This window comes from Monodon monoceros, unplaced genomic scaffold (genome assembly GCF_005190385.1).
Source record: "Monodon monoceros isolate NGI ecotype Baffin Bay Population unplaced genomic scaffold, NGI_Narwhal_1 Super_Scaffold_15, whole genome shotgun sequence".
Lineage (NCBI taxonomy): Eukaryota > Metazoa > Chordata > Mammalia > Artiodactyla > Monodontidae > Monodon > Monodon monoceros.
The window spans coordinates 37,744,886-37,764,234 of NW_021703771.1; the positions used below are offsets into that span (position 1 = coordinate 37,744,886).

The window sequence follows — 19,349 nt, forward strand, 5'->3', positions numbered from 1 at the left end:
CACATGCGGCCATGTGACCAGCCATTGTGGGCACATGCATAGCCTGAAGGGTGTGGGACTGGGCTTTCCTTCTGAGACTAATTAGAGACGTTTGAAATGAGGTATTTTGCATAAGCCATTAAATAGTACTGACAGGTAAAACAATGGAAAGATATACTGAATTTGGTAGAGATTTTTATGTTTAACCTCTTGGGGGGGTGTCAGTACTCCCAGCTTCCTCTGGTCACAGAGGTGGGCAGTCCGGGTAGGGGGGCTATTTTCCTATAACAAGGGCAGCTCCCATGTAATTTTCCACTTTGAATCCTACATCTTTTTTTTATTAAATAACATGGAGTTTTACTCTTTAAAACAGACCATCGCAGGTCTGCATGGCTAGCTTTGTCTTAAAAGGGAATAAAATTCTTAAGTTGAAACCAAATCGGAGACTGTCCTATGGCGCGCTCTGCGAGGGGCGTGCAGAGACGTGGGTCTGCTGATTACCTTAATTGCGGAGACAGCGGGGTCCATAATCTCTGGGGCAGTGGACACTCGCTGCATGTGTTCTCCCCGTCCTTGGATTTAGACGGCCTTTGATCATCCTGCCTGGCCTAGAATCCCGAATTCCACTGATGACCAGCCTCAGGCCGTCCACTGCTGCATTCAGGCGTTCGTTCGGGAAGCCCTCTCTCTGTCTCCAGGATGTTCTGGGTTGGAGCCGGGAGAGGACGGACAGGCAGCAAAAATCAGAGTCAGAAACCCCCCAGCAGCAGAGACAAGGGCACCGGGGAGCTGCTGACAGGGATGAAATGGGAGGCGGAAAGGCCGCAGCGGAAGCAGCAGCGCTCCCCAGGAGGACCGTGGCTGCCGCGCACCCGAGAAGACGTCCTCTCGGCATGAGGGCACTGTGTAAAGCAGGGTTAGCCCTTGATGAGGTTTTTATGTGCACTCCGGGTTTTGAATTTTCCTGCTGGCATCTCATCACAGTGTGGGGTAGTAGCCAAGGAAACGCTCAGGTGCCTTCCACGTCCATTTCCAACCCTGGTTCTGAAGAGGGCAGGGTGCCCCCCGCGCCCCTGAGGTCTCAAGGGGCATTATAAAACTCTCCAAATAAGACGAATTTGGATTCTTGCTAATTTAAAAAGTCAGTGTAATAATGAGTGTGTTGGAAAATGGAAGAAACTACCTTCTAAAAGGGGGGGTAGTCATGCTACAGGACTGGGTTGAACTGAGGGTTAGTGTCGTGTTTACTGTTACTGAACATCAAAGATGTCTTAAGCTAGGAACACAGTTGTCTCTCTCAGTGTGACTCCCATTTACTGCGTGTCAAGCTGCAGGAAGTCCAGCTGATGTAAATAGATTAATATTAAAAAAGTAATGCAGAAGAGTAAGGTACCGAACATGTAATGTTTAATTATTAAAAACCCATAATGGAATTCCAATCCGAGCTCACGTCTCACGTCTCACTGGCGCTAAGCAAAAAACTCAATTAGCCAGCGAGTCTGCTCACTCCACGGCTCATTTTGGCTCTCCCAGGGCCAAGCCCGTGTTCTCTTAAAGTGTCTAGAAACATAGGTATGGGCAGCTTAGGTAGTACTAGGCTTTCTCATTAGACAATTGTCACAACCCTTTTCAGTCAGATCGTTGGATAAAATGACTGTACATTGTTAACAGGACTTAGGAAAGAATTTGAGTTACTTCCAACTGATAGGACTTGGGAGAGTAGGTGATCTGTTAGAAATCACAGTATTAGGGCCTCCGTGCTCCTGCTGGGTTTATCAGGCTATGAAGTATGTGTTACAGGATGCAGGTGTCTGATTAGAAAAATGGACTTAGCCCAGGGTTAGTTAACCACCCATTTTCCTTTTGAGACCATAGTTCTCCTGGCCCTTTAGGACACACTCTTTTTTTCTTTTTTCTTTTTCATTTGTTAGTTCACTTTATTATTCATTCAACAAATATTTACTGAGTACTATGTGCCAAACACTCTTCCAAATGCTTGGGATACATATTATTTACACAATGGACAAAATTAAATTTCTTCATCCACTGTGCTAGTTGACAGCATGCCTCAATAGTGGGGTGAAATATTCTGCTAAATGGTGTTCCTGCTGTCAGTTTTGCACAGTGTAACCCAATGTAGGACACACTCCTGTGAGGGTGAATTTCTCCTATGGTGGAGTATAGCCAGAGGAAGAGATAACACGACCAGTGTGGCTTGGCGTGGAATAAACCCTCATGGACCAGTCGAATCCAGCTCAGAGTCAGTGTGCCAGCAAGGCTGATTGGGGCAGTAATTCTTGATTTTATATTTTTATTTAGCAGGACAGATAAGGATGTTCCTTTGTATATGAATATGAAAATACTGATAAGCCACTTGTTTTTCTTGTTGCTGTGCTCTAAGAGTTTGCCCCCTTGATTATGGAGCCTCGGTTCCCATGAGATGCTCATGCATTCATCTATAATGCAGAAAATGCAGTGGTGTGACCTAAAATGCTCTTGGGTGGAGCTTCAGGGTTTGGAAGGTCACACGAGAGGTAACAGTATTCATGGCATCCTGTGGGCTGGCGGGCTGTGTCGGGTAACTAGAACTGAGAGGACAGAAATTGAGTTTGTAGTGACTGCAGAAGCTGAAACCACAGGGTGAAATGTAATAGGGTCCAGGCCTCGATGAACACAGGAAGCTGATGAGAGGGGAGGAGGGAGCTGTAGGGCTGAGAAAAGGGCTGCAAGGGGACGAGTAACCTTGATTCCCAGCAGGGCAGAGCCTGTGAACATGTGGAAGGGCAAAGGCATGGGAATCACCTTCGCCTTCTCTTACAATTCAGAAAACAACCAACAGTTGTACGTGGGAAGCCTTACCATGTGCAAGACAGTGCTCTGGGGTGTAAAGGCCCAGGCCCGGTACCACAGAGGAAAGCTTTAAGCAAACGAAAAATGTTAAGGCCTAGGTTTCCTGGCTCTGTCTGACAGGCATCATTTTCCAAAGTGATTTTCTACAGGATCCTACTAGGAAAAAAAAAAAAAAAAGATTTCTATTTTTGGAAAGTTGAGGAAACTCTGGATTACTGAAGTTAAATGTTTCTTTTCTGCAGAACTTCTCAGAGGCTTAAATATGGCAATGTGCAATGCAATTCTTCCAGAGGAGCATAGGGTGTGCAACTTTTCCCAAACTCATTTGACCGTGGAATCCTTTTTTAGGGGCAGAACATTGATGGGACTGGTGTTTCGCAGGATACCCTGTAGGCGATAGAGTTGGGATAGGAGTAGTCAATGAGAAGGGGGGTGGGGTTTGCAGTGGAATTAGGAACAGGCAAGGACCTGATGTGGCAGTCACATTTCCTTTCTGTGGTGACCCTCAGAAATAGTGCTGGTGTAAAGAGGTCTGTGTAAGAGGCATATCCTGGTGTCACCTTCCGGCTTTCCTGGGCCGAGGCTGCCCTGGGCACCCCACACCTATAGCAGGTACACGGTAGGATGATGCCACAAGGAGCTCCTTAACCACAGGAGGAAGTAGTGTGGGATCAGAAAGGACTTTGAAGTCCCTGACCCTTCCCAGATTGTCCTCATCTTTTAATATAGAGTAATACCAGAAAGGGCCGTGGTCAGGATTAAATCGGAGAAAGTTTGTAAAGCTGGGGTAGATTCTTGGTCTCCCTGAAGTTGGAGGCTCGCTATATAGAAGCTCAAGGAAACGAGCAGGGCAGGACTAGCCATTGCTGCCCATCTTCCTGGAGCCTGGGCAATTGTTTTGGCAGCAAACGTGGCCCCACAGTGCCAAGAACTGGGCGATGGGACTGCCTTTTTGCCCCCAAGGAGTAGGCACCATTGCTTCCTGCTCTAGCACACGGCCTCGGAGGACTTGCAACTCCTGCCGCGTGACTTCCAGTCCTGCCACTTCCAGCCCTCTCCTCTCCACTCGGCCTCACCACCTGTGCTGCCCCCGCGCTTCTACTTACTGCCTGTCCTCTGTGGTCCTCTGGCTTTCTGCCCACGGCCACTCTTCCCACCACTACTTAGTCTCTTGAGGTCATCTTGATTCCCAGCTCACCAGAGAAGAAAACCTGATTGGCTTGCTGAATTGTTCTGTCCCTGTTAGGCAGAGTCCCTGCCCCAGGTCTTGAGGTACCCTCGAGTCTGGTCTGCTAAGGGCAGGACAGCAGCGGGCAGTGGCCATAGCAGGCACTCAGTGCCTAATGGCTTCTGTTCTGATACACAGGTAGTTTCTACACAGTTTTTTTTTCTCCTCCTCATTCTCCCCTTTCCTGTTCCTCGCCACTTCTGCACATGCCAGTCCATACTAAGGGCATGCCTTGATATAACACAATATATCCAGCGACGCCTGTTCTTTCACTCTTAGATACTAAGCACTAGAAGAGAGGCTCAGCCTCACATATTTTGATTATCCCCTCATATACCCTTCTTTTGTATCATACCAGATCTGAGGTCCATTGTACAGGCTACTTGGATTAGGCAGTGCATCATACTCATTTCTCTTTTCACCTAGGAGCCAACAGGCCAGTTGTACAGTGGGTCAAATGGTAGGATCCTTTTCCATTTCATTTCCTTTCTTCAGAGGAGACCAAAGAATGATGTAGTTAGTCATATACGGGTTATGAGATGGGGGCTTTTACCCAAATACTGATAACGGATATATAATTGTTGCTAGTCTTAATTTCCTTATCTCTAAAATAAGGTCTGTTACCTGCCTGCTGATCTCTTCACAGACTTCTGGTGAGTGGTATTGCGATAGTGTCTTTTGCACCACTTGAATTTACTGGAAGAAAGGAGTTGTAGAAATAACAGATGTGTTTATAAACATATACGAATTACATATCTTTGTCCCAAATTGTCTAGCTTCATACCATTTAGCACTTCAGACATTCAGCCTGGATGGGGAGATTGGGTTGAGCTAACCCAGGATTTGCTTATGAGGATGGAATCGTAAGAGGGATGCTCAGTGGAGAATCTAGCATTAGTGGAGTGTTGGCTTTCAGTTAAGTAGTTAGCTCAGCAGGGTGGCTGCATTCATGGAACAAAGATGGAAGAGAACTAGGCAAACCTAGGGTCCACAAACATCCAGGAAGTTTTTCAGAGACAAAGGAACCAACATGGGGATCTGAAGTTGGAAGCAGTCCAGCATATCCCTCACAGATACCTAAGAAACTGTCACTAAGTAGGTGCTCTCACACTGGTTTTAATTAACTAAAAAGACAGCAGATAGCCTAAATTATTTCTTTTCCCCAAGTTCGTGAGCCCAGTACTCTGGGCCTTTTGAATTGGTAGCATTGTGCCCCAGATGCCATAAATGTCACATTTGTGTGTAACTGAGCATAAGGGATTCCATTGGTGACTCTGGCCCGGGCGACTGGTGCTGGCCTGAAGCTGAGCCTAGGGCTAAAACATCCGTGAGCTTCAGACCACAACCTGGCTGGCAAGTCTCCTCATTATTGCAATTATGTTACTGTCAAACACTCTACAAGCCCTTGGAAACACAGTGGAGAGAATATGGGGGTCAAGTGTTTTGCTGATTTGGGTTTCTGGGTTTTATTTTTGTGGTGTGCTTTTGACTTTGAAGTACGCATTGTAGGAAATTTCATAGTAGTGAATTTCCTCTTTGTTTTTAATAACTGAGATTTAATAAAAGAATGAGTAAATAAGAGTTTAGGTAAACCAGTTGGCTCTGTTTTAAACCTGTAAAACTGGACCCAGTGAAGGCAGCAGATATGACACAGGAGGAGATGGGATAATGAAAAGGGGGGGCCAGTCCCTTTCAAGAGTAAATAAAGTCACGAGCAGGAACAAACAATGGCTTCTGACATCTCTCTACCAATGCAAAGAGTGGGAGGGACCAAGTTACCCAGGATTGTGGGCCCAAAAAGATAAAAACGATCTTGGAGATGCCACTGAGACTTGGATTTATCCCCTCCAAAAAAGATAAAAATGATCTTGGAGATACCACTGAGACTTGGAGGGGGGTTAATGCCTAGATGAGAGATGACATACAGAACTAAAATGTAAAACACCACATCCAACATATCTAGTAGGTGGGTAAAATTCTGGAAAATATATCCTTGTATGGCAATCCATGCACCTGAGGGGAAATGCAAGGTGGGAATTTTAAGAAAATAAAAGGAAACATCAAAAGAATTACTTGGGGGGTGGTAATTGAGTACAAAATATGAAGTAGATATTGAAAATAGATTAATTAGCAATTAAGCAAGATATGGGGCCACTTGCCTAGACATCTGCTAAGGATACCATTCTGTTAGAAACAGAGCGATTGATCCTCCTTCCCATGCCTTGTGCGTAGTTCTGAGAAGGTGGAGAAGCTGTGAGAGGAATCCTACTTTGACCACCATATTGATTAATACAGGGGAGAGCAGCTTGGTGTGTGGATGGAAAGAAGAATTGACCCAACCATCTTGGAATGTGCATGGATGTGATCAACCATGTTCCCTAGAATTGGGATGAGCAGAGATTTTTGATCCAAGGAAGGTTGATTTGTTCCCCAAATCAGAGACTCAGTATAGTTTGTGGGGGTGGGGAGGGCAAAATGGAGGGTGGGAAATTCTGAAAATGAATATTGTGTCAGGAAGGCAAGGGTGCATGAAGGGGTAAACCCTTGGGGGAACTGCCCAAGGTAATAAGAGGAACTATTAGGGCTATGCTCATGGAAGGAGCAAGAAGCAGAATTGGAGAGCTCAGTGTTTAGAGCAAATCGTGTAACGTTTAACAAAAGAGGGTGAGAAGACAAGGATGGGCAACTTTTGTTTTTTTTTTCCATTGTCTCCATAAAGAGAATGTGCTTTATACTGGAAAGGGTAACAGAAACCCTAAAGAAAACTATGAATCCCACGTTGGGGGCAAAGAGATAGGCAGAGAGCACCTGCTACACTCACCACATTTAGCTCTCCCTGCCGCTTGGAGGGAATTTGAGGATAATTTCATATTTACTTTGGGATAATCTTTGTTCTATCATGATGAATGGAAGAGGTTTCAAAAAGACAGAAATGGACTAAAATTTCAAAATTGGGAAAGGGTTTCTGATTTCTGAAACTCTAGACCAGTAGGCTTGATGGCTTACACTCAAAAGGCCTTGAATATATCATTAAACAAGTAGTTGATAAGCACTTTAGAGAAAAAGGTTTTGGTTGACCAGAAACTCAGAGTGAAGCATGCAGCATGGTAGAGTGAAAAAAGGATGGGTCGGAAGTTCTGATCTGGATCCTGGCTCCATTATTTGTAGGCTGAGACCTTAGGGAAACTACATCATTTCTTTGAACATTTGTTTTCTTATCTTCAAGCAAAATGGGAAAAACAGTAGCTCCTTTACAAGTTTGTTGTCAGAATTAAAGGAGATCAGTGAAAGCTTCAGGCTTAGTACATAACAGACATTCAATAAATGTTTGTTTTGAAAAAGCAATACCTAACCGCGGGATACGACTGCTAAAAAAGCACATGTGTTCTAGGGTGGCATTAGTGGAGCTACTGTGTTCCATGTGAGGGAGGGGAGAGTTCTCTGGACTCGATGCTGGTCAGGTTGATGCGTTCTGTTCTGGACTCCACCCTCTAAGAGAGGGACATTACCAAGGTGAAGTATATGCCTGGGTAAAAGACACAGGAGGACAGACAGGATAGGAGGGCTCTGGGAACTTGTCCCTGGGGAATGGGTGCAGGAACTGGGGAGGTTTAAAAATAAAAATCTGGGGAAAATATGATGGCTCTTTTTAAGTATTTGAAAGGCTGAGCTTTGGAAGAGGAGTTGACCTGTGCTGAGAGACCCTGGGGAACAGAACTACTATCAATGGGTGGAAGTGACAGGGACATTGAATGGTTAAACTTTCTGACACTCAAAGCTGTCCGACAACAAACCAGGCTGCGCAGGACTCTGCACTATATTGCAACCCTCTTTAGAAAGATCATCTTTGTGGGATTCACTCTTTGGCTGTGTGGATGGATCAGGATGGTCTCCCTGTCGTAGGAAGATGAGGGGCACCTAGAAGACCTTCTGTGTAGAAGCAAACCCACGTTTGCTGGGGGAGATAGGTTGGGCTTGACCCATGAAGTTCCTTAGAGGTCTAAATGTCTGTAATTCTGAAATTTCAAAACAAAGCTATTATCAAATACAGACATACCTCGGAGATATTACGGATTTGGTTTCAAGCCACTGGGAAAAAAAGCAAATATCCTAGTAAAGGGAGTCACATGAATTTTTTGGTTTCCCACTACATATAAAAGTTATGTTTAAACTATGCTGTAGTCTAAGTGTGCAGTAGCACTATGTCTAAAGTAATGTACATACCTTAATTAAAAAATACTTTATTGCTGAAAAATGCTAGCTTTAATCTTTTTGCAAGAGGAGCATCAAAAATCACTGATGACAGATCACCATAACAAACACAAAATGATGAAAACGTTAGAAATATTGTGAGAATTACCACAATGTGACACAGAGACACAAAGTGAGCAAATACCATTGCTCACTGATAGACTTGTTCAACGTAGGGTTGCCACCAACCTTCAACTTGTAAAAAACACAGTATCTGAGAAGTGCAAACAAGGGAGGTGTGCCTGTATTAGTCAGTCATCAGTAAAACTTCTGTAGTTTTAAAGGAAAATGCCAAAGTCCTTGAGATAGTGGGGCAGCCTGGGCTTTGAAGCCACACACATCTAAGTTAGAATCTGGATCTGCCATCTCGTATCTGCATAGGGAATCTTGGACAAGTTATTTAAACCCCAGTTGTCTATATGGTAGGATACTTGTGGAGATTAAAAGAGGTAATCCACGTAACGTGCTTAGCATGGTTACTAGTGCTTAAATAATGCAAGCTATTGTTAACTCGTGTAATCTATTATTATTACATCAAATTGGGGCTTCCAGTAGGCACTGTAATAAAAGCCATAATTTTCGATGGAGTGTCCTGGAGAGATTTGAAGACTGGGCAGCAATGGACACCAGGGGCTGAAGTGGGGCAATCCTGGCATCCACAGGTAGGATCTGGTTCAGTCTGGAACCCAGGAGCACAGAAATGTTCAAGACTGCTAAAAGGGGATTGAATGAAGCATTGCAGGTAAAGCCCTTTGCCAGGTGTCTGGCAGATTTCAAGCAATCACTATATAGTTGGTAAATAAATGAGAGTCACTAGGAGCAGCTGCGAGCCTTTGAGAAGCAGCCAGAGAGGCAGCTGAGGAGCAGAACTGCCAGAGGAGCCGTGAATTCCGCCTAGCAGTGCCCTTGACCTGGACCACCTGCACACACACAGCCTTGGTCCTATGGCATTTCAGTGCTGCTTCTCATCGCTGATGCCAAGACACAGCCTGTGTGGATGAGGGGGCTGGGAGGCAGATTCAAATAAAATCCCTAGAAAAAAAGAGACTGTTTCAAATATCACAGATAATAATAGCAGTCCTTCCAAAAAGTCCTATTATTGATGTACAATTAGCTGTGTTGTGGAATTAAAGCCATGTGTTTTGAAATATCATTTTTGCCATTTTCTAAAAAGCCTGTGTGAAGGAAGAAATGAGGTGAGTGACCACAGATAAAAAGAAGCCAGATAATTAGTACACTTCACTTTTTAACACATCACTTTGGTGGCGCTCCCTTTATACACAGGTGCAACCCAAGGTCCCTCCCTACAGTTTTTTCAGAGTGGGCTCTTACAGTCACACATAATGAAACTTCAAATATTCAAGTACGCATTTAGAAAACAGCAAGTAATGATAAAGGAGATCAAAGACACATTTGAAAAGAGATTCAGGTATCTATTTTGAAAACAAGGAGAGTTACAATAAGCAACGTAAATATACATGTGAAAAAAAATTCAGATATACATTTGAAGAAAGAGGAGTCACAGGGTTAGAAGAGCAAAGGGGAGTTAGATATTGAAAGAGTAGAATATTAAGACTATTTTTTAGTTAAAAACTGTTCGTTGCATTTAGAAGAAATCTGGGGAGAGGAAGTGCGTGCAGATTTCTCCCATGACTGTTAATAGACAGATTTTGAGTTTCTCGAGGGCAGGTGCTGAATCTTTCCCATTGTTTCACAGTTCAGTGCCTTCTTGAGCACAGCTCAGTACTTATTTTTTAAAAAATAAAAGCATTACAAATAGAAGCTCAGTTTTTCTCAAGCTTCAGTTTGAAGCAAAGATGATTCAGTAAAAACAAAACAAAACCGTGCAGGCCTCCTGTTTCCTGCTGTAGATGCTAAGCTCTATGAGGGCAGGGGATGCATCTTACTTAACTCCTATCCCTGGTTCCTAGCTCAGTGCCTGACACAAGGTGGGCCCTCAATGAATGAATAAATTGGATTATGAGATGGCAAAATTTTCAGGCAGGTCACAGAATACCTGGAGTTGATAAAAAGGAGAGAAAATCGAGTCACGGGGCCTGGCAGCAGCGTTTCAATGGGGGATGGGGTAGGACATGGCTCTCTGCTTTTATGGGGCACGTTTTCCATGTCTGCAATCACTTGCTGGTTCTTTCTTCCTCACGTGTTTCCTGGGCAATGCGTCACTATGGATGATCTCAGTTTACAGCTGAGCACCTGTGGCTCAGTGTGGTTAAGCACCTGCCCCACCAGGAGGTGGAGGCTGGAGGAGTGGACTAGATGATCTCTGAGGTATCCTTCAGGGCTAACTTTCATTGCTCTGAGATCTCCTGGGCTACTTCTGTGGCCTTTCACGGCCACAGAACTGGAAAACAGAGAGGCAAACATTTGGCATCAGGTGGATCAGATTTTCCAATGTTTGAATTTTTCAGTTTCCGTCTGGGTGACCTGTGTTAAGAAGAGGTAAGCTGCATTTATCCAGTTTAAATGAAGTGGAGAGTTTTGTGATGATATACTAATACACTTAGGCGACCGAATATGTCAGAACAAAGGGAAACGTCACCTTCTTCTGAATCATGTGTTTGGCTGTGAGGATGGAGCCTCGGTCATGGAATACAGTCCAGGACACCATCTCTTGCTTTGGCTGTAGAAACAGAGACCTGGGTCAGTAAGGAGCCATTTGTCAACACTCATTGAAATTCTGGAAACCAAGCCCATCTCTGCTCTGCATTTCAGAGCTCATGGCACGTGTGAAAGAGAAGGATCTACCCTGGTGACCTGGCCCAAGGTTTCTGAAATCCAGCTTAACCTATAAGTAGTACTTGAGTCATGGTATAAAGTTCCTACAGGGCAGCTTTCTAATGAGATGTTCAATTCTAACAAAGATGCTCGTTAGTCTCTCCTTGAGTTCCAAATCCTATGTGAGAGGGGAGAGAGAGAGAGAGAGAGAGAGAGAGAGAGAGAGAGAGAGAGAAAGCCAAACTGCAAAACAAAACAAAAAACCAAATAAGACCCTTAAACAAAAGGAACCATGTAGCAAACATCATCACATTGGAATCTAAACCTGCAGAAAGTTTATTTTGCAAATGAACTTCTCCATGAATTGGCTCTAAAAAAAAAAAACAGCACTTGCTCATTCTAAATCCCACTCCTGATTTCTGTGTAGCTGTGCACGTCTAAGGCTAGGTCAACTTTTTCCTTCCTTCACTGTAACCCAACTTTGCAAGGTAACTTGGAATGGTGAACTCGGTCCCCCATCAGAGTTTGGTGCACCGCTCTGTGGGGACTCGCCCTCACACGCATTCTGCCACGCCGGGCATGGGTCAGCCTGTCTTCAAGGCGTGTGATACTGTGGCTTCTGGCCCTTCCTTTGGAAGATAGTTCTGCCATGTAATGAGTCAAGCAGACCGTTCATCAGCTCTGTTTTTTAATAAAACATGAATAGTACAGTTTATGGCTTCCAATGTTCAAACAGCAGTTGAGCCTAAGAGGAATTATTCATCTTAATGGTTCTAACACTCATTTCCAAGCAGCCATGCTGCTTTATCAAGCTTTCACCTGAATTAGAGAGTGACTGGCCTTGGAAAAAGTGGGCTCCCCAGGAGCTGAAAAGAGCCTTCCCAGGATGGTGGGCAGCTGGGATGTCCATAGGCCTGTCATCCGGCTCCTTGTCACTGCAGACAGTCCCTCTGTCACCCCTGGGATGGCAGGGTGCAGGATGGGGGCTGGAGTCTGTGAGGTTCAGCATGTGTTTGTCCATGTCTCAAAGACACGCAGACTCCTAGGAAAGCCTAGATGAAAACCTCCCTTTTCCTCCTCACACTGCCAGAAAAACACCCTCCTATTAAGTTAAACTGAACTTAAACCTATGGAATGTTCCTGGGATATCAGCAACCACGAGGGAGGCAGGCTAGGAACTGAAAAACTTCTCTATGCAACAAGGTTACTGTTAGGCCCAGCACACCAGTGTTGCTTGCTACTACTATATTAGCTCCCTTTCACAGAGGAAGAAACTGAAGCTGAGATTTTCATAAGAGAGAATGATGGAGCCCTGACTCACACCCACATCTTCTGATTCCGAGTCAGATGTGATTTCTATAGCATCCTTTGGTGCCCAAGTGCACCGAATTAGGACCCTGATGGAGGCAGCGTCTAAACCCAAAGGAACAGTTGATGCTGGGGCCATGGGACTGCAGGGTCGAGCTGGAAGCAAGTGTTCAGGTGGGATCAGTCTGAGTCCCTCAATTCATGCTATGAGGTGACTGTCTATAGGTAAGGCAGACCCAAACCCTTCAAAACGCTGATCACCCCTGTCCATGTCTCTCCAGCCTCCTTTGCTTCACTCTTAGGTGAGCTCATGAGTTTTTGAGCTGACCTGGATCGCAAGATCAATGCCATATTTAACAGGCCAAGATCTAAAGAACCAGCCTCTTATGGCAAGCTCCAATTTTGGTTAAGGGGCTACAACTTCTGAGCTGTTACATGGGTGCTGTATTCGTGAAAAGTCAGGAGCATGCGAAGATTTTGTTTTTCAGATTGTTGATGGCATTCAAGAGATTGCTAATAGTTTTTTACTGTTCCATTGCTGCAAATGCCTTTGCCCAGATAAGAAAGATTTCAGCAAAAGAGTTTCTTAATGAAATATCGCCTGATGCCAGGTTACCACTCAGAAGGCAGCGGTGGATGGGTTCCATTGAAGGATGAAGTTCACTCCCACAGCTGACAGCTGATTCATGTGTGTTAATTAGGAACCCTGTCTCCCTCCCTGATCACCTGAATCTTCTTCTAAGCCCAGCAGAGTGTATATATCGTGCCCATGTGGGTAACCTCATGGCATACTTTGGCTTTGACTTTGGACGTTTATATAAAGGCTCAGTTGCCAACATGAATAGCTTTCTTTCTTTCCAGGGGAAATACAAGATGGAAAGAGTTATAGGAACCAGAAGTCCTGCCTTTCAGTTTTCTTATATCAAGAGCAAGTGATATTTCTGCTGAGGCAGTGTCTTTTGAGCAGTTTAGCGGTGTAGGTTGCCACATTTATTTCACAGGAAAGGAGTGAATCCATCAGGCCACTGAGCTTATAAGTACTACCCTGGCAGTCAGCCACCAAAATATAAATACTCTAAATGGACTAAAGGAAATGTTCATTCTGTTGTTTAGAATTGGACACATCCCAGGAAGGTAAACTTAATCTTTTTGAGGACTGCTGTTATAGGGCTGAATGGAATACGCATTTGTTTATCTCCTTTGTGATCTTTTTGTCTTCCCGGTGATACATTATGTATTTGTGATACGAAGCATTTCAGCTGTCTCGCTCAATAGCCTCGCATTAGCTGATTGTTTGGTCCCCAGATTGCCATCGTTAAACAGCTTCAGCCTCAGCTCCGTCCAATCTGGGACCTGTTAGGGAGAGAAGTGGAACCAAAGAGGCCAGATTCCAACAGAAACAAAGCCGGGTGGAATTAGGGGGAAATCATTCCAGAGCCCAGTGAGTTGAGCTCTGCACTTCTTAGTCTTTATCTTCTAAAATATCTGAAGGAATTTTGGTACTTCTTGGCATAATGAGGGAAAAAATAATGCCTCAAAAAGTTTAAAAAAAATTAAAGCCGTCTGTGGAAAAAAGATGGGAAGAATACCCCATAACACCACAGTTCAGAAAAACCATAGTTTATGAGACACATGCTGTGTATTTCATGGATATGCAAATGTTCTTTTATTAAAGAGAAATATCTACAGTATATATTTTCACCTAACTACCACATCTTAAGTAATCAGCTCAGGCTGTTATGATGAAATCTTTAATTACTAGAAGTGTATTAGTTAGATATAGAATGAATGATGTGCTGCATTTTATTGTTTCACATGATACAGCCATTTGTGCCATAAATTCATTGACCTAATCTTAGACGATGTGTCCTGTAAGACAGACATGATTCATTATTTCTTAAGTGACAGTTTTTTTCCCAAATAATTTTTTGCTTCATCAGAAAGATTGCCTTATTGTATTTTTAGACTAGTGTTCGGAATTGAAATGTAACAAGACAAGGAGACACGCACATTCACACTCCTTACCCAAAATGAGATTGTCAGAAACTGTCACACTATTACCTAAACACTGTGGGATGCTGCAGAAAATCAAGTAGGGTAACCATTAGGCTTTTGCTTTAACTGGAAAATTTGATGAAATAGAATTTGCTTTGAACTTTGATGTCTGTAATTCTTTTTATGTGAAATAGATAAAATATGGTGGAGAATTCTCATTGGATAATTGGGATAGATCTGTGAGCATTCCTTATTCGTCAATGAATTACTGAAAGTGAAGGAAGTGAAGGGAGAACATTTAAGTTATATTTAGATTACTTTTTGTGACTCTACTTGAAAATATTTATTTAGCTTGAGGAAACAGAGGAATCCTCTGGAGGCAAATAATTCAATCTGGCAATTTGAAGACCAATTAAGGATTTCAGAAAACTCTTTCCCCTTATGGTTAAAAAATACGATCCAAAAGAAATATGCCAGAAAATTTGGTATTTTTTTAAATTAGCTTAATTCATTGATAATTTTTTTTAGTTCATAATTAAAGAGGCTATATTTGATCCTTCACTTCAAGCTTAAAAGTTTACATTTTAGGCTATGGATGCCTAACATTGAAACAGAATCAGGTGGCTTTATTTCATATTGGAATTTAAATGTCATGTCATTATACATTAACTTTTTAAAAATGATCAGGTTTTAAAAATAATAACTTACATGCATCAAGTTTTCACTACTAGTTTCTTTAACCTTTATCTAGATGAGAATTTTGAGAGTCTGATAGATTCTGTGTGTCTCTTCTCATCAGAGGCAATTCTGTGCTTATTTGTAAACTAGACATCTCAACTATGAAAAAAAACCAAACCTCTTAATTCTGGAGAAACTTGAAACACTGTAGTGAAACACAGGAGTATCTTAGCATTGATTTTATTTTTTTTGCAACAAGCATTTTGAAAGGGTATTTTCATATGAGACTAAACAAAAAGCTAATGTGTGCCAATAAGTATTTGTCATTCAATCTCACACCATCAAGTATATCACCTGCAGATATCAGTGGGAAAAAAAGTGCAAAGGAAAAGAGTGGATTTACACAAACAGACTTACATCTGCCACGAGTGTGTATACTCACAATCACATACTAGCATGCCACCACTGTTTACAGTCTAGGAAAGCTGAGAGTTCAATGAGATGAGTAATCAAATGCCCAGCATATGTTGTTTTTGCATTGTTTATGTGACCAATCATTATTAAAATTTATCATCTTTTAATGCTATCAGTTTACCATAGTTAAAAAAGCAACGTGCACCAGCAACAGAACAACAGACTCTCTCCTCAACAAAAACAGGTTCCATTTAGAGCAATATTGGAACCAGGGCTTTACTGAAGAGAGAAGCAAATTCAATGAACTCACCATCGCATTGTGTTTCAGAATTCTTCCTCTGTTGCTGTATGGCTTGAGTGCTGAGGAAATGACCAAAAAAAAAAAAAGAAAGAAAGAAAGAAAAAGAAAAAAAGATTGTGTATGTAATGTTCAGTCAAAAAAGTAAGGCACTGAAAGAACCATTGAAAATTTTGACATCTGTTTATCTGTTTATAGCTATGGCAAGATTACTCGTATTAATTCTTGTTTAAAATGCCATATGAAGGAAAGACATTTGTGCAAACAAGAGTCGTATTTGAATTGTAGATCATGTCTTCACCATCTGTGAGAGCTGATGGTGTTACAAAATTAATGTGTTAATGAAATCACAATAATTTCTCCAAAGTAATGGGTTCTGAAGCCGAGAATGACTATTTTTTGAACTTTGATGTCTAGTGATTTCCAGTTGGGAAAAGCGCTCAGCCTTTAATTAGTTCTGCAGCCCAACTTTAAAATAAATTTGGTGATGTCTCTCTTTTGCCAGGAGTAGATCTGAAGGGGGGAAAAGCCATAAAAACTTTTGGAAAACGTTCTCTTGGTGTTTGAAAAGTTGTTAAATAAGACTGCCTGCCAAGAAATGTCACCAAAAATTCTGACTACTGAGAGAGAGTGGGCAAACAGCTCAAAAAATAATTCTAGCTTGCTGCAACATCACAGGTTGGGAATAGCTAAACCTCACACAGACTTCATGACTAATTCCAAGTTTCCCCTTGGAAGCCAGACATAATGATGTTCAGTGCTATGTGTTATTGGTTAACACAGCACACCCCTTCCAACTGCATTATCCAACAGTCAATAGTGTAAAGTGACTTTGCATGAGGAGAATTTTAAGGGTCTATATTTCAAAGTCCACTGAACTTTCTGGAGAATTCTTCTCACCAAAACTATTTAGATTTGCATGTACAATGAGCCTCTTTGACCAGTGAAACTATGTGGGCAGGTATATGTACTCTTTTTTTTTGTTAGATCTACCTTAAAGTCATGCTTAAATGGGATAACACAGTTTCTTTTTCTTTTTTTAAAATAGGAGATGGTAGTAATTGCTATTCTGAAGAGTTCATATTTATAAAGCAATTCTGGCTTCCAAAGAGAAATTGTTTTACAAACATTTAAGAATTGTACCTTTTAGAAGGAAACACTTCCGCCTGTTTGAAAAATTATGATAAAGTTTGAAAGAACCTTCATGTAAAACATGAAACGCTATCTACCAAAGGAAATTGTTTACCTTACTTTTTTCTTCTTTATTACTGTGTTGTAGGTATGTGACTGGTGTAAGCACATAAGACACACAAAAGAATACCTGGATTTTGGGGACGGGGAAAGAAGGCTTCAGTTCTGCAGTGCAAAATGTCTCAATCAGTACAAAATGGACATTTTCTACAAAGAGACACAGGCCAGTCTTCCAGCTGGGCTGTGCAGTACATTACACCCTCCCATGGAAAATAAAGCAGAAGGCACGGGGGTGCAGCTGCTCACTCCAGACTCTTGGAATATCCCTCTAACAGATGCTCGCAGGAAGGCCCCCTCCCCGGCGGCTGCAGCTGGCCAAAGCCAGGGCCCTGGCCCATCGGTGTCCACCACCGTCTCTCCATCTGACACTGCCAACTGCTCTGTTACTAAAATCCCTACGCCAGTGCCCAAGTCCATGCCCATTAGCGAGACTCCAAACATCCCTCCTGTCTCCGTCCAGCCACCTGCTAGCATCGGGCCTCCCCTCGGCGTCCCGCCTCGCAGCCCTCCCATGGTGATGACCAACCGCGGCCCGGTACCGCTGCCCATCTTCATGGAACAGCAGATCATGCAGCAGATCCGCCCGCCCTTCATTCGCGGACCGCCGCACCACGCCTCCAACCCTAACAGCCCTCTCTCCAACCCCATGCTCCCCGGCATCGGGCCCCCACCCGGCGGCCCCAGGAACCTGGGCCCCACCTCCAGTCCCATGCACCGGCCCATGCTGTCGCCCCATATCCACCCCCCGAGCACCCCGACCATGCCCGGGAACCCTCCGGGTCTGCTACCCCCGCCACCTCCGGGCGCGCCCTTGCCGAGTCTCCCCTTCCCGCCAGTGAGCATGATGCCAAATGGCCCGATGCCCGTGCCCCAGATGATGAATTTCGGGCTGCCGTCGCTCGCCCCGCTGGTGCCGCCCCCCACCTTGCTCGTGCCATACCCCGTGATCGTGCCCCTGCCCGTGCCCATCCCCATCCCTATTCCCATCCCTCACATCAATGATTCCAAACCCCCCAACGGATTTTCCAGCAACGGGGAGAACTTCATTCCGAGCGCCCCCGGCGACTCCTCGGCAGCAGGAGGCAAGCCTGGCGGACACTCCCTGTCCCCCCGGGACTCCAAGCAGGGCTCGTCCAAGTCCGCGGACTCACCGCCCGGCTGCTCCGGCCAGGCCCTGAGCTTGGCGCCCGCGGAGCACGGCCGGAGCGAGGTGGTGGACCTGACGCGGCGCGCCGGCAGCCCCCCGGGCGCGGGCGGCCAGCTCGGCTTCCCCGGCGTGCTGCAGGGCCCGCAGGACGGCGTCATCGACCTGACCGTGGGCCACCGGGCCCGGCTGCACAACGTGATCCACCGCGCGCTGCACGCGCACATCAAGGCGGAGCGCGAGCCGGGCGCCGCGGAGCGCAGGACCTGCGGCGGCTGCAGGGATGGCCACTGCAGCCCGCCCGCCGCCGGCGACCCGGGCCCTGGCGCGCCCGCGGGCCCCGAGGCCGCCGCGGCCTGCAATGTCATTGTGAACGGCACGCGCGGCGGCGCCGCCGAGGGCGCCAAGGGCGCGGAGCCGCCGCCTGAGCAGCCCCAGCCGCCGCCGCCTCCCGCGCCCCCCAAGAAGCTGCTGTCGCCGGAGGAGCCCGCGGTGAGCGAGCTGGAGTCCGTCAAAGAGAACAACTGTGCTTCCAACTGCCACCTGGATGGGGAGGGGGCCAAAAAGCTGATGGGGGAGGAGGCCCTGGCGGGAGGCGACAAGTCAGACCCGAACCTTAATAACCCCGCGGACGAGGACCACGCGTATGCTCTGCGTATGCTGCCCAAGACGGGCTGCGTGATCCAGCCTGTGCCAAAACCCGCGGAGAAGACTGCCATGGCGCCGTGCATCATCTCCTCGCCCATGCTCAGCGCCGGGCCCGAGGACCTGGAGCCTCCGCTCAAAAGGAGGTGCCTCCGAATTAGAAATCAGAATAAGTAAAAGGTTTGTATGTACACTGGGGCTTTTCTCCACACGAGTCAGTGCACCCCTCCTTACTTCTTGCAGGGCAGAGGCGCGCGAGAGAGTTGTATTGATAATCATGGTTTTACCTTACGTGTTTTACAGTACACCTTGTGTGGTCACACACTTTCATCATCTTGATCCAACATCATTCCCATTTTACAGATGAGGAAACTGACTCACAGCATGTAAGTGCCATGCCCAGGGTCACTTACTTAAGGATAAAGCCAATTCTTGAACCTGCATTGAAACACTATCTACTAATTACACTTTTATTATTAGGCTCATCCCTGTAAGTAGAAGAGGATGTGGGGAGGAAGGAGAGATTACTTGGGACCAGTAAATGTTCAGTCATGAGGTTACAGGACTGTGCT

General features: G+C 44.9%; 1 protein-coding gene across 2 annotated transcripts in view; it reads left to right on the plus strand.

Annotated features, from left to right (window-relative positions):
• SOBP (sine oculis binding protein homolog) overlaps positions 1-19,349 on the plus strand; it is a 159,246-nt gene that overhangs the window by 121,605 nt on the left and 18,292 nt on the right. For both annotated transcript variants that reach the window (XM_029223990.1, XM_029223991.1), the window contains one exon: positions 17,017-18,957. In XM_029223990.1, the coding sequence (XP_029079823.1) occupies positions 17,017-18,954 (1,938 nt within the window). In that variant the 3' untranslated portion in view covers positions 18,955-18,957. The remainder of the gene's footprint in view (positions 1-17,016; positions 18,958-19,349) is intronic.